The 14,921-nt window shown below is 41.2% G+C and overlaps 1 protein-coding gene across 1 annotated transcript in view; it reads right to left on the bottom strand.

Moving 5' to 3' along the window:
- LOC138160428 (piwi-like protein 1) overlaps positions 1 to 12,584 on the bottom strand; it is a 50,410-nt gene extending 37,826 nt beyond the window's left edge. The window contains exons 1-3 of the mRNA XM_069087035.1: positions 12,480 to 12,584; positions 10,328 to 10,426; positions 9,488 to 9,596 (exon numbers count right to left, since the gene is read on the bottom strand). Coding sequence (XP_068943136.1) covers positions 9,488 to 9,596; positions 10,328 to 10,426; positions 12,480 to 12,584 — 313 coding nt within the window. The remainder of the gene's footprint in view (positions 1 to 9,487; positions 9,597 to 10,327; positions 10,427 to 12,479) is intronic.
- Between the last annotated feature and the right edge of the window lie 2,337 nt (positions 12,585 to 14,921).

The raw sequence follows: 14,921 nt of genomic DNA, 5'->3' as shown, positions 1-14,921 counted from the left end.
GCTGGTACCTTGCATCTTACTCCCATTACATCTAATCTGTTACCAAGGTCTGGAAGTTTTTGTAACATCTATCGAATGTGCCCCTTTCACTCCTTTGACCACTGAACCATGCTAGCACAGACCCTATCACATCACACCTAGACTATTACAAATAGTTTACAAATTGCTTCCTTGGCATGAGTCTCTCTACCCTCCAGTTCATCTTCTATTGAGCCGTCAAAGCTATCTTCCTAATAATCTGTAAATCTAACCATATCATTCCTCTACTCAAACTTCAGTGGCTCTCTATTGCCTCCATGATTAAATATGAAATCCTCTTTGACATGAAAAGTTATTTATAATTTTTCCCTTATCCCCTACCTCACCTTTCCAGTCTTCTTACATCTCCTACACTACAGCCCTCCCCCAGACTCTACAAGCCAGTGACATTAACCTTCATCATGTTCCTTACACAACCTACTCCATATCCCTTATCTCAGCATTTTCACTGGTTCTCTTCCATTCCTAAAATGTTCTCCCTTCTCATCTCTGCCTCCTGGCTTCCTTCAAGTCCTAGTTAAAATCCTACCTTACAGAAAGCCTACCTCATCTTTCCAGTCTTCTTACATTTATAGTTTGTTTGAACATGTTATTTGAATGTTGTCTTCAATTAAATTGTATGTAAGCTTCTTGAAAGTGGAAACTACCTTTCATCTCTCTTTTTATCCCCAATACTTAGTATGGTTCTTGGTCTGTAATAGTCACATAATACATATTTACTGACTAGCAACTAAGATATATAAAACCAAAACAAATTCTCCAGTAGCTAAGTGATCAGAAGATCTGAACAGTTCTCAAAAGAATTGCAAACTATTAACCACCAAATGAAAGAATGCTATAAATCACCAATAAGAGAAATGCTAAACAAAATATCCCTTGGGTTTTGGCTCACAGACAATACCTTATTAAAGATATCAGAAGGATAACCAATGTTGAACAGGTGGTAGAAAGATGGGCACATTAAAGCACTGTTGGTAGAGCTATGCATTTGGTACAACCATTCTTCAAAGCAATTTGGAATTATTCCAAGAAGTGACTGAAAAGTCATACCCTTTGACCCAGAAATTCCACTGCTGGGCATAAGAAAGGTCCCATTTATACCAAATTATTTATAACAGCACTTTCTGTAGTAAAAAGAGCCAGAAACAAAGTGGATGCCTATCAACATGGTAATGGCTAACCATAATATGATATATAAATGTAATGAAATATGACATTTTAGGAAACTTAAGATGATAAACAAAGAGAAACAGTTCATAATGACTTATGAAAGCCGATTATTAATTTTTTACTGTGAATGTTTTACTCCTAATAAATCAACAAATGCTACAAATTATGGATTAATTTATTATTTTGTTGATCATCTAGATTTAAGAAGGTGATGGAAATAAATGTTAATACTACAGATTCAACTTTAAAATAGGTAGCACCCTTTTTTTTCTGGGGATTCAGTTAAATATTTTCCATCATACTCCTGCTGAGAAACATGGGATGATTTATATAAAGTGAAGTAGTCAGAACCAGGAATTCAGTATACATAATGACTACAGCAATATAGTGGAGAGAAACAAAAAAAATTGAAAATGAATGCTAGGAAACTACATCCAAACCAAGATACAAATAAAAGTATTCTCTTTTCTTTTCAGGTGGGGAATATTAAGTATGTAACACTTCAGAAAAGTCAAGACTTTTTTGATGTGTGTTAGTTTTGCTGAATTCTTGTTTTTTAAATGTGTTTTAAAGGATGGCTTTCTGGGAGGATGGACACTTTGGTAAATGTAAGTGATATGGAAACAAAACATTAAAAAAAGTTAAGTGTAAGAAGGAAAGCCAGAAGAGAAGAATCCAGTTAAGAATTCAGTGGTGTCAAAACTAATTAGAGAGAACTGGAAAAAAAAAAAGTCATTGGATATAGTCATTAGTAGACCTTTTTGACCTTTTAGGAGCATTTAAGAGTCAAGAATTTTCAAGATCTAAGCATTTTGAAGGCAAATGGGAAGTAGGCATTAGCCTGACCCATCTAGCCTAAAACCTGCCATATTTAATATTAAATAAATATTTCCACACCATGGGACCACACACACTGACCCTCTGTGGCCTGTTTACTCTCCTGTGAAGGAACTAAACCCAACAGACCTAAGAGTCAAATGACAAACAATCTAAAGTTAATGAAGAGTCTGAAGCCAGTAAAGACAACAACACACTGAGAAGGGCAAGTGTCATCCTGATTATCAAAAAAACCCCAGAAGATAGTTGAATCTAAAAATTCCAGGTTAAGCTAATATTTCCATTACTGAAAAAAATCTATAACACAGCATTAAAAAAAATGGTTTAGCAAATATCTAGAAAAGGAAACACTAATCACAAAGAATCAGCATGCCCTCTAATAAATAGCTCATATCTAGTACTTGTCCAAAAAACTGGTGATGTGGGACTAAAGCTCACATGAACTATTAAAGCTGGATATATACACCTGAGTCAAATACAGAGATATGATTAATAAACACGTGAACTATTAAGGCTGGATGTATACACCTGAGTCAGATAGAGGTATGATTAATAAAACTCATGGGAGCCAATAAGATCACTCAGAGGGAGTAGAGAATAGGACCCACAATCATGCCTTGGGAGGGAGCAAACATGATGAAGCAGGACACAGATGGTAAAGGAAACTAAAGCCAGAGAGTCACCAGGATAGAGGAGTGTCCCCAAAACCCCCAGAGAATCCAGGGCATTGAGTACCAAAATTAAATTATGTTCAATCCTAACATTAAGCACTTCCTATATCATAGGCATGTCTTAGATGCTTGAGCTAAAGAGACAAGAAAGAACATACAGTTGAGGAATATAGGTTCTTTTAAGAAAAACAACATGCCCATGGATATGTAAAAGAAAACAAAACAAAACTTCCCCCTAGGGTTGGGGGGTGGGAAGAACGATCTTTTATAAGAAAAAGTACTTGAGCCAAACCTGGATGGAAGCTACAGATTCAAGAAGCAGAATCAAAGGCAGAGATCATTCCAGGCATGGATGTCAAGTCTGTACAAAAGGCCCAGAAGTGGGAAATAAAATGTTGTATTAAGGCAACAGCCAGTAGCTGGGCTACCAGTAACTAGCATTCATTAAGGACCTACCAAGGGCCACACACTATGCTAGGCACAGAGGACATGAAGAAGGATAAAGGCCAGCCCCTGCTCTCAGGAAGCTCCCAGTCTGATAGGAGAGACAGCATGCAAATAATATTAACAAACACACAATAAACTGGAGCTAAGAGAGACAAGGTAAGAGAGTATTAAGGGCGATCAGGAAAGGCTTCTTTCCTGTTTTCTCTTGCTTCTCCTACCTCTCTGACCATGCCTGTCTCCTTTGCTGGATCCTCATCCAGGTCATGCTTTCTAACTGTAGGTGTCCCACAGGGTCCTGTCCTGGGCCCTCTTCTCTCCTCTCTCTCTTATTACTTTACTTGGTGATCTCATTAGCTCCCAGGATTTAATTAACATCTTTATGCTCATGATTCTCAAATCTACCTATTTTTCCCTAATCTCTCTGCTAACCTCCAGTTTCTAATCTCCAACTGCCTTTGAGACATCCTGAACTGGATGTACCAGAGAAATCGAAAACTCACTACTTCTAAAATGGAATTCATTATCTTTCTCCCAAACCACATTCCTTTCTACCTTCTTACTACTGTAGAGGGCAACATCATCCTCTCAGCCCTCAGGGCTTACAACCTAGGGAGTCATCCTAGCTTCCTCACTATCTCTCACCCCCTCATATCCAAGTTGTTGGCAAGGCCTGTTAGTTTCACCTTTTTAACAGCTCTCAAATACCCCCTTCTCTCCTCTGGCATTGCCACCACTGTGGTGCAGCCCCCATCAACTCATGCGTCAATTATTGCTATAGCCTGATGGCAGATCTGCCTGCCTCAACTCTCCATTCCAACCCACCTTTAATTTGGTCACTAAAGTGATTTTCCTAAAGTGCAGGTACAACTATGTCACCTCCCTACTCAAACTCTCTGTTGCCTCCAGGATAAAAAATACAAAGTCCTCTGCTCTCTGTTCAAAGTCCTTAATAACCTAGCCCCTCATACCTTTTCAGTCTTCTTACACCTTACATTCCCCAAATACAATTCAATCCAGTAACACTGGCTTCCTTACTGTTCCATAAAGAAGACATTCCAGCCTAGTAGCTGCCAGGATTTTCTATTCCCTGTGCCTGCTCCCTCATCTCTGCCTTCTGGCTTCCCATCATCTATAAGATTTCTCAACTCTTCTTAATTCTAGTGCCTTTTCTCTGTGCATAGAAATTTCCAATTTATCCTGTGTATAGCTTATTTGTACAAATTTATTTGCTGTTTTGTTTTCCCCATTAGATTTTGAGCCCCTTGAAGGCAGGGACTGTCTTTTGCCTCTTGTAACCCTAGTATTTAGAACAGTGCCCGGCACATAGGAGGCAGTTAATAAATATTTATTGATTCTTGCAGAAAATTGGACTTCGGTTGTTTCTGACTCTACATGACCCCATTTGGGGTTTTCTTGGCAAAGATACTGGAATGGTTTGCCATTTCCTTCTCCTGCTCATTTTACATTTTACAGACTAGGAAACTGAGACAGCTTTGTTCAGTAGTATGTGCGTAGGAGTGAGGCAAGGCTTAAGGAAGACTGGTTATACAAAAAGGAGCTAAAGAATTCAAGAGAAGAGGACAGAGTAGAGTTGAACTGGTTCACCAAGGGGTCAAAATGGATAAGGGAGGAGAGTATAACCAGTGCATGATGATAGTCTGGGAAAGAACTAAGAGGTCAAGGAATTGAGGGTCATGATCGAAGAAGAAGAGGTCTGATGTTGGTAGGCTGAGGGAGAGACAGAAAGCCAATAAAGAGATTATGATTCCATAAGGGAATTCCAGAGTTCATGACCATGGAGGTGTGGTGTATTTGTGGGAGATGGCAAGTTCAAAGGTGACCGTGTGTGTGTGTGTGCGCGCGCATGTGGGGGGGGGGTGTTTAAGGTGGGATAGAGAAGTAGGCCATGGGAAATGAGTAAACTGAGGGGTTTAATTGTGTATTGATATGTATGTTGAAGTCTCCTAATATAAGGGCAGGAGATGGAGAGGGGAAGAGAGACTGAGATCCAGGCACTGAACACACGGAGAAAGGAAGGGCAGTCGGTGTCCTGGAGGTCAGCAAACAATATTCACTAGAATCTTGATTAGGTGATGAATACAGATTGAATGAACCTCAAGGAAGATTACTGACTGATGGCATAGAAGGAATGTCTCTAAGTGACGATGGGGAACAAGGAATGTCCCAACTCCCATATGATTACCAATGAGTTGGGGGATGTTTGTGCAAGTTCAACCAGTGCTGGAAAAGGTGGCCAAAGAAAGCCATATTATCAGGAGGTGCCAAATCTCAGTGAGTACAAGCTAGAACCAAGAAAGAAAAAAGCTTAAGATGAAAACTAAAATTTATTAAGAATCCGTGTTCCAGAGAAATCTACAAAGGTGTTTAGGTTATGACAGGAAAAGACCATGAGATTTAGCAACTGAGGTCCCTTGTAAACTTTGGAAAAATACTTTCAGTTTAATGGTGAAGTAAGAAGCAAGACCATAAGGACTGAGGAAAGAGAGATGAGGAAGTTGGAGGCAAAAGAGGTAGAACGTTTTTTCTTGAATTATAGTTTTGAAAGGGAAGAGAACTATATCTAAAGCTTTAGTATATAGCAGGTCAAATGAAAGTTTAACTATTAGTAGGCCAAAAGGAAAAAGCAAGAAAGGTTGGAAATAAGAGGGAAAATGACATAAGGGGCAAATAATAGGCAGGTTAGAACTTGGTATAAGGAAAAACTTAAGCAGAATCTGAATGAACATTTGTGGGACGACTTTTGTTTATATTATCACCTCTATCAGATTGCCCCTGAGATCCTTTAAAATTCATATCCGATAATGATTGAAATATGTTATATCAAAAATAGATCAGTAGTAACTCAGAATTTGATCCCTAAGATTTTAAGTGCCTTGTGATAGTAATGGAACATAAAGATTCCCCTGTATTGGCTTGGTTTTCAAATTGATTGTGTTAAAACCCAGAGCTTGTTAATCCGACCTGTGGGATGGACTTGATGTGAAAAGAGAGTCCTGAACTGGGAGGAGCTGGTGACGTAGATTTGGAGAGACAAGAGAGAGGCAGAAGAACTTTTTGGAAGCAGCACCTCGTGGAGGCAGAGAGAGAGACTGAGAATTGCTGGGGGCCACTTTGAATTGCCCTGGACTTTTGAGACCTGCCCCTGGAGCTGCCAAGGACTGAGGAGACATGGCTGTTTTGCTGGTACTTTGTCTGTCTGTTTTGATGTTGTTTTGCCAGATTTGTCCACTGGTGAAAGACAGTCCTTTTGTTGAAGAAGTCCTGGAACCTGGCTGCTGGCTAAGAGATCCTGAGACTGTCCTGCAGACAGAGAGTGAATACTGTCCACTGGTGAAGGACAGTGCTGTTGTTGCAGGGGTCTGGGAACCTTTCTGTTGGTTCAGAGCTACTGAGACTGTTCTTTCTCAAGCCTATCACTTCACCCCCTCACCTCTCGTGCTCAGTAAGGAACCCTATTCTCATACTTTATTGAGAAACTAAAATGCCAAATGCCCTGCAAGTCTTTTGTCTATTCTACATCTCAGAACCTCTTGACATAATCTGTCATATTCTTCTCCTTTGCTTATTCCTTATGAAAAAGGGAGTGAAAGAATACATTATGTTCAAGGCTAACCCCTCTATTTGTAATCTCATTGCCACACCCCCCTTTCTCCCACAATTAATGCTAATGATTCTCAGATCTACTCATCCTGCCCTAATCTCTCTGCTGACCTCCCATCTTACATATCAAACTAACTACTGGACATCTCAAAAGAATGTCCCATAGTCATCTCAAAATATACAAAGTGAACTCATTCTCTCTCCCTGATCTTCCTCTCTTCCTAACTTATTAATTACATATTCCCAGTCGCCCAGATTTACAACGTAGGTATTATCTTTGACTCCTCACTCTCACCCCACCTATCTGTGATCTGATGCCAAAGCCTAGCAATTTTACCTTTGTAACATCTTTCACACATGGTCCCCTTCTCTCCTTTGACACTGCTACCACCCTGGTACAGATCCTTATTACCTCAGCCTAAACCACTATAAAAGCCTGCTGCTGATAGGTCCACGTGCCTTGAAGTCTCCCCATTCAGATACACCTTCCACTCAGCTGTCAAAGTAATCTTCCTAAACTGCAGGTCTGACAATGTCACTCTCCCTGCTCAATAAACTCCAGTGACTTCCTATCACCTCCAGAATCAAACAGAAATTCCATTTGATATTCAAAGACTTTCAAAACATGCCTCTCTCCTCCTCCATTCACCTTTTTACACCACACACTTCCTCCCTTCCATATAGTCTACAATCCTGTGACACCAATCTCCTGGCTATTCCTCATGCAAGATACTCCAACTCTAGGCACTTACTTTCATTGGTTGTCCTTCATTCCTGGAACTCTTTCCTTCCTCATCTCTACCTCCTGGCTTCCTTTAAGACCTAGCTAAAACTATACCTTCTATAGGAAACCCTTCCTGATTCTCCTTAATTTTAGTGCCCTCCTCTCTGTTGATTATCCTGTCTGTACTTAGTAGTTTACATGCCTCCCCTGTTAAGACTGTAAAACAGCTACTTGTGAGCAGGTTCTACCTTTTGCCTTTCTTTGTATCCCACAACTTTAGCACACAGCCAAGCACCTCCACTTTTTTTAAATTGTTTTTGCTTTTTGGAGGGGGGAATGCAGGGCAATTGGGGTTAAGTGACTTGCCCAAGGTCACACGGCTAGTTTTGCGTTAAGTGTCTGAGGCTGGATTTGAACTCGGATCCTCCTGACTCTAAGGCCAGTACTCTATTCACTGTGCCACCGAACTTCCCCTAGCACCTCCACTTTTGTCTCAATCTCTTGAAATCTAGACATTTCTGACCTCATCACTCAGTTGAGTGCCTGCTCTCTCCAAACTGACCAATGATCTATTAATTGTCAAAACCAAGAACAGTCCTCATCTTTTTTGATTTCTCTACAGCATTTTATGCTTTTGACCACCCTCTCTTCCTGAATAATCTATTCTTTCTGGATTTTCATGACAGTGCTTTCTGTTGGCTCTCCTATTGGCTGGCTCAACGCTTCTTTGCTGTATTACCATCAATGTCCTTTCCCTTACCTGTGATTATACCTCTAAGGCTTTCTCCAGGACTGACATCTATTCTCTTTACATCCTCATTTGATGATCTCATAAATTCCCAGAGCTTCAATTATCTCAGATGACTCCTAGATCTATATATCCAGTCAATCTCTACCTTGAGCTTCAGTACCATATTGGTAGCTTCATGTCCCTTCGACATCTCCAACTCAATATGTCCTAACTTTCCTATTTCTGTTGAGAATACTGCCAACCATCCAGTCACCTAAGTTCAAAAAGATAGTCAACCTTCAACTCTTCCATCTCCTTCCCCACTCATTTACTCGACAATTTTTAAAATTCTACCTCAGTACCTCACAACTGTTCCCTTCTTTCCATACTACAACCATTCTACTTAAGTCCCTCATCACATCTCACTTAGCCTACTTTAACAGTCTCCAAATTAGCCTATTTCTCCCTACTCCAATCCATCCTCCACAGACCTGGCAAAGAAACTCCTGAAGAATGAGTCTGACTGTGTCATTCAAAAACATTCAAGAGCTTATTACTGCCTCTAAGAGGGTGGGAAACACATATACATACAAATACAAGTATCTGCACATATCTGAGAGAAATACACACATACATACCCTTCACCATCTGGATCCAGCCTACCTTCCAGATTCATTACATAGTTCCCCTTCATGAACTTCAGTCTAGTAAAAACTAACCATCATGGTGCACAACATTCCGTCTCCCTTCTCCATGATTGCACAGACTTTCTGCAATCCTGGAATGCACTTCCTCTTCACCTCCACTTAAATGAGTCCCTGACTCTCTCCAGTGTTCAGTGCATGTACCACTCCTCCGGGCGGCCTATCCTAATCCCTCCAGCTGCTAGTGCCCTTTCTGAAAATCACCAAACACATTGAGTTCTATAAGAACAGCTTGTTTCCCTGATAGAACATGAGCTCCTTAAGGGCAGGACTGTTTCATTTTTGTCTTTATTTACATCCCCAGCACTTGTCTGGGACGCGGTAGGTGCTTAATAATTGTTTACAACCCTCGTCTGGATATAGCAAAATTGGCTTCTGGCTATCTTCTCACTAGTGGGAATCGAAGCTAACTTTCTAGGGCAGATGGCGTGTAACAGCAATAGCTTTTAAATCAACCCGACGCGGTGAAGTAATTGGATTCCGACACGCTGGCCAAGGGCGTTTGACCCGGAGCTGTTACTAGCAGCGAGCTCAGTCCTCTCACCTTGAGATTTTGTTGCTCCTAGTGCTCCTCTCTGCCGTCCACGCCCAACAATTTCGCCTTCAGAGGGCGGCTGCTGAGGCTTTGGCTTCCCGTATCCAGGCTGCTGACTCTGTGAGGTGGTGTTGTCGTCAGAGGGGAGAGGAGCAATTAAAAGCACAGCTTACACATGCAGGCAGAGGGCAGATGTGGACAACTGAGTGCTACAATTTATTTTAAATCAGTCTTTCAAGTTTATCTTTTTATCTTCCAAATAAGCAAATATCCTATCCCACTAAAAAGGCTGACTCCCCAAAGAAAAGTCATTACACTGGTCTGAAGTTATAAAAAGTCTTTTAAAACTACTTTTGGATTTCATGACAAATCAATTTAGGGCAAAGGGATGGGGGGGGGGGGAATTTCCTAGAAGATTACAAAGTCTTCATGGATACATGACATTTATATTCTCAGTGCTTTATTTATATACACTCCCATTTGTACCTCATCCTACCTACCTACATCCTGTGAGGCAGCTACTAAAGATATTGCCCTCTTTATTTTGCAGCTGAGGAACTAGAGGTCAAGGGACTTTGCCCACTGTCCTAAAGCCAGTGTCAAAATCTGATCTCTTTTGGCTCCAAGTCCAAGGCTGTTTCCACTCCTTCAATCCTCATTATTAGATATGATAGGATAAACTATATTTATGATAAGATATAGCCTTAACCTTTTTTGCCCTCAGCATATGCCTCCCTTATATGGTGAAGTTTTCAGTCATTTTCAACAGACTACTAATTCATTAATATTAGATTAACCTTTGAATAATGAGGTTAGTATCTTTCCTAAGTAACTGAAGAACACACTTACTGCTACAGGTCCCACAAGCTGCGATGTCTCCTGACCTCGAGCCCTTCCTCTTGCTCTGGCTCGAGCACGTCCACTCATTTTTTCTGAAAATGTGTAAATCTGAAATGGGCAATATGCTCTAAGTACACTAATTGATTTTCCTTGACCTTGACTTAAGTTCTCTCTGTATTTGAAAAATTTTGTCAAAATAAGCTCCCCCAAAAGTAAATTTTCCAAACACAAAGAATAAAGTAAGTTGGTTTAAATGCTCTAAATTTTTCCTGAGTGACCAAGTATGAAAATGTGCCTTGGAAATTTACCCTAAGAACATAAAATGTTTTTCAAACTAAATTTACAGCATGATTCTTTGCCATAACTGATTTAGTTTTTCAAGCAGAATTCTGCTCATCATTAATTTCAATATATTAACATTTCTCTTTATTTAAACCAAAATTTCATTTTCCATTTTTTCAGCTATTCCTCCATTGAGTATATCTAGTTGAAGGAAAGCTATGGTTTGGAGTTTATCCTGCCAATGTTACAAAAATGACTAGTCTAGATGTTAAATGTATACAAAGGCTCAATTTTAACCTGAGGTTTGGCCTCTAGTGATTAAGGGGGTGAGGGTGGTGGGTGGTGGCAGGATGTCAGTTTATTAAGGAGGAAGAGAAAAAGGGAGACCTCAGTGCTTGCATTTCAGCTATCTTTTTTGACCTAAAGTACTACAATATGCTTCGTGTAATAAAAGTTTTTTTGGGGGGGAGAGGGTTTCTTGGGCTATTTCCCAGAAGTCCATGTGTATGCTGGAAGGAAAAAAAAAGCATATGAACTTTAAAAAGAGATTTATATGTTGGTTACAATAATTTCCAGTTCCGAAGTAAGTTCGTTCCTTTGTCACCAACCCAGGGGTGTCTTAACGCGGTTTTACACTTAATAAAACTGTCTTATTGGGCAAAGCCCATCAAATCGTTAGAAAAAATGGTACAGAGGTCACTGCATGCTCTCCACTTTACTGTCTGGCCTAGTGTAAATTGAGAATTTTAAAAACTTAACAGTGTTGTTTACTCAAGTCAAGGAGGGCTCTGCAGGTTTGGGTTAAGAGAAGTTGGAACACGGTAACAAACACCTTCCCTATGTCGCCAGGTGGGAAAGATCACCATTCCTAATGCCTGCTGAAGAGAGATTAGCTGCGCTAATAAAAACCCTTCTTTCACACCCCCTGTTGAGGTAAGCATTCAGACGGAGAGAAAACTAACTCAACATCTTTGGGGAAGCAAAGATGTCCAGCCTCTACTGTGTTCGGGTTATAAAAATCAATAGCAACAAACAGCAATGACCTTTTCTTTCATTCAGTGAGGCAGCCCTCCTTTTCCATGGCTGCGAAGCGATGTCTACCCCTAAGCGGCTTCGCAATTAGGGCTCAAGGCTATCCAGAGTTCATCCCTTTCTCGAGACCTACTCAAATGGCTCTATTACAAGACAGTGGGGCGACCCTGCCTCCTCGAGATCTCCCCCTCCAAGCAGACCCGTTACTGGGGCATTTCCATAGGTGGCAAACCGTTCTCACCAGCAAAAGTCCCTCTCCACGACACTCCTTAATCTCCTTCCACAGTGGACTCCACCTGACCTAGGTGTTAGGACACCCACCCGGTGCTGGAGCAACAACGGCTAACTTCCCCCCCCCCACCCCCCCAGGCCCAACGGTTATAGTTTACAGCCGCTATACTGGGGTCAGTGCGATCCCTCCGCAGCCGGTTTCCAGCCTCCCATTCCCCAGGCCTCAACGGGCTACAGTCTTCCCTTGGTAAAATCTCCCTAGTGACCCCTACGCTGTAAGCTGGTCCTGGAACTCCAGAACTTAACCTACTGAGCAGAAAGAGGAGGAGAGGGTATAGATCTCCTTTTCTGGGCGGAGGGGTCAGAAACTCAAAGTTAATTACGACCAGTCACCTTAAAAGCACGTGGCGAAAGCCCGAGGCCATCTCCCAGCCCCGCCCACCATCCCCGCGGACACTTCGGCCCCATTGGCTGTCCAGGGCTGTAAGCGAGATTCGCGAGCATCCTTTAGAGGCCGGGGGGAGCGCGGGAAAGCCCAGGCATAAAGTGACCCAGGTTCTATTTCGGTCGGGGCAGAGCTGGGCTGTTCGGACGTTTGAGTTGCAAGGAAGCTTACCTCATGTCGGTAAGGGAAGGTGGTGTTCGACCCTTGCCAATGACAGGACTGCTGTGACCTGATCCCTCCGAGATCCGAAAGTCCCATCGAGTCAAGGGTGTCCATGACCAGGTGGGGGTTAAAGCCTCTCGGGATGCAGAGACTGAGAAGGAACCACGGGCAGCGTCGGACCAGGACTATGCTCGTTTTGGAAACACAGGAAAAGCTTGCTAGTTTCCCCCGAACCTCGGGGGGCGTCTGTTCCTCACAGGGCACGTGGTAGGGAGGTGCAGGAAGAACTCATTCTCCTCCGGTTGTGGGAGGCTTTCTGCTGGAGCCAGCCGGCGTCAGTCTGGAGGTTAGGCGACTAGGTGCCTAGCGCCAGACCTAGCCGACTTTTTTCAAGGGAACACGTGCACCCGGGGAATTGACTGCTTGAGGCCTTTGAGGGGAATTAGAGTAGATGGTGTCCAAGCTTCCTTCCAGCTCTAAATCCTATAGCACTATGAAATATCTACTAATACTAATGATACATAACAAGCACAACAATTCTCCACCTGTGCACCCACCCCTATTCTCCAGGCTTGTGTGCTCTCTTGTGTATAGAGCAAGGCTTCATTTTGCAGGGTAACTCTTTTAAGAGTTTGCCTCTTAGTAAAACTTAATAGTGTTTGAATTTGCAGGTTCTCTGGAGGCTGAGAGCAGCAAATATATTGAGTAGACCCTGACAATTCACAGGTTAGTATAGAAAAGTGATGTTTCCAAATGGAAGAAGATTCATTCATTACCTAGCAATGACCAGCAACAGAAGAAATTATTCAGCTGTAAATTGGGAAGAATCCAGCCCTTCCTAATTCACTTCTCTCTGTTCAGTGGGGGAAATGGTGTTGAAGTAGTAATCAACATGGTAGAAAAACACCACCACCACTGGCCTTGGTTTCTGTTCTGCTCCTAACAAGCTGTTTGGCGTTGTCTTTGTTCAGTCCACTCTTTGTAACCCCCTTTGGGCTTTTCTTGGGAAAGATAATGGAATGATTTGCCATTTCTTTCTCTAGCTCATGTTGCAGATAAGGAAAACTGAGGTAAACAGGTTTAAGAAACTTGCCCACACAGTTAGGAAGCTTCTGAGGCCAGATTTTAACTCCAGACCCAGGCCTTTATCTACTGCCCTACCTAGCTAGCTGCCTTCAATTTAGAGAACAGGTTTAGGTAGAATGAAGAGGAAGGAAAGATGGAAGGATAGGAGATTGTCATCTGAGAGAAGAATTTCAGAGTTCTGGATAATAGAAGCCAAACACCTTGGCAGAATAGGAGATAAGATTATCTCCTATTATAATTAGAAGTAAAATAAAGAAAGAGACTAGATTATTTTTCTTTTTTTGGAGGGCAATTGGGGTTAAGTGACTTTCCCAAGGTCACACAACTAGTTAAATGTCTGAGGCCAGATTTGAACTCAGGTCCTCCTGACTCCGGGGCCGATGCTCTGTTCACTGCACCACCTAGCCACCCCATACTAGATTATGTCTGAGGTTTCTTTGAGCTCTAGACCCTGGCATGATTCAGTTCTTTAGCATTTACTGTGTTATTGCTATGGGAATTCAGAGCAATATTTAACTAAGTACTGTACAGGGTCATTATGCATATTTTCAAGAAATGTAAAGAATGAAATTTTCAAAATTTTATTTAACAAATGAAATTTCATAGGAAGACATAGGAGACATAGGAAATCTCAATTAATTTAATTAATCTCATTAATATGGAAAATAGCACCCAATAGCTAATGAAAAAAATATGAAATTGTCATGGCTAAAATTTATGCTAATTAATAAAATGCTGAAAATGTCATTCATTTGATTTCTTGAAAATATGCATAGTTAATGAGATGCCCGATGTGTCCAGATTTTAGGGACACCCTGTATAATGGCAAAGAAAAATGCAATGTGCAATACTTGTCCAGATGACTGGATTTTTCAGAGAAGGATGGTTTTGTTTCTTAACAAGATAGAGTATCTCTTTTTGTAAGTTCCCCCTCCCATTTTAGAATGTATTCTTTGAGGTGGAAAAGATATTCTGGGATATTGCCAACAGATGGAGCAATGAAACAAGAAATAAAGTTGTACTATATAATCTCATGGACTAAAAAATTCCACGAATATACAGTTGAGTGCAAGCATTGTCAGTTTTATATCTCTGTGTTAATAGTTCTTTTTACTCTGTGATTTTTTTTGCTATTTTTCACAAATTAGCATATTTTTCATTGCTTTCAGGATTCAATATATTTTTTCTTTTTTTTTATTTTTAGTCTTCAACATTCAGTTCCACAAACTTGTGAGTTTTAAAATTTCTCTGCCTCTCTTCCCTTCCTCACCCCAAGACAGTGTGCAGTCTGATATAGGCTCTACATATACATTCATGTTAAACATATTTTCACATTAATCATGTAAAGAAGAATTAGAACCAGTG

The sequence above is a fragment of the Petaurus breviceps genome, unplaced genomic scaffold, assembly GCF_028583685.1.
Source record: "Petaurus breviceps papuanus isolate PSGF00001 unplaced genomic scaffold, PetGlider_PUasm1.0 101, whole genome shotgun sequence".
In the NCBI taxonomy this organism is placed as follows: domain Eukaryota; kingdom Metazoa; phylum Chordata; class Mammalia; order Diprotodontia; family Petauridae; genus Petaurus; species Petaurus breviceps.
This window is presented reverse-complemented; position numbering and strand designations above follow the sequence as displayed.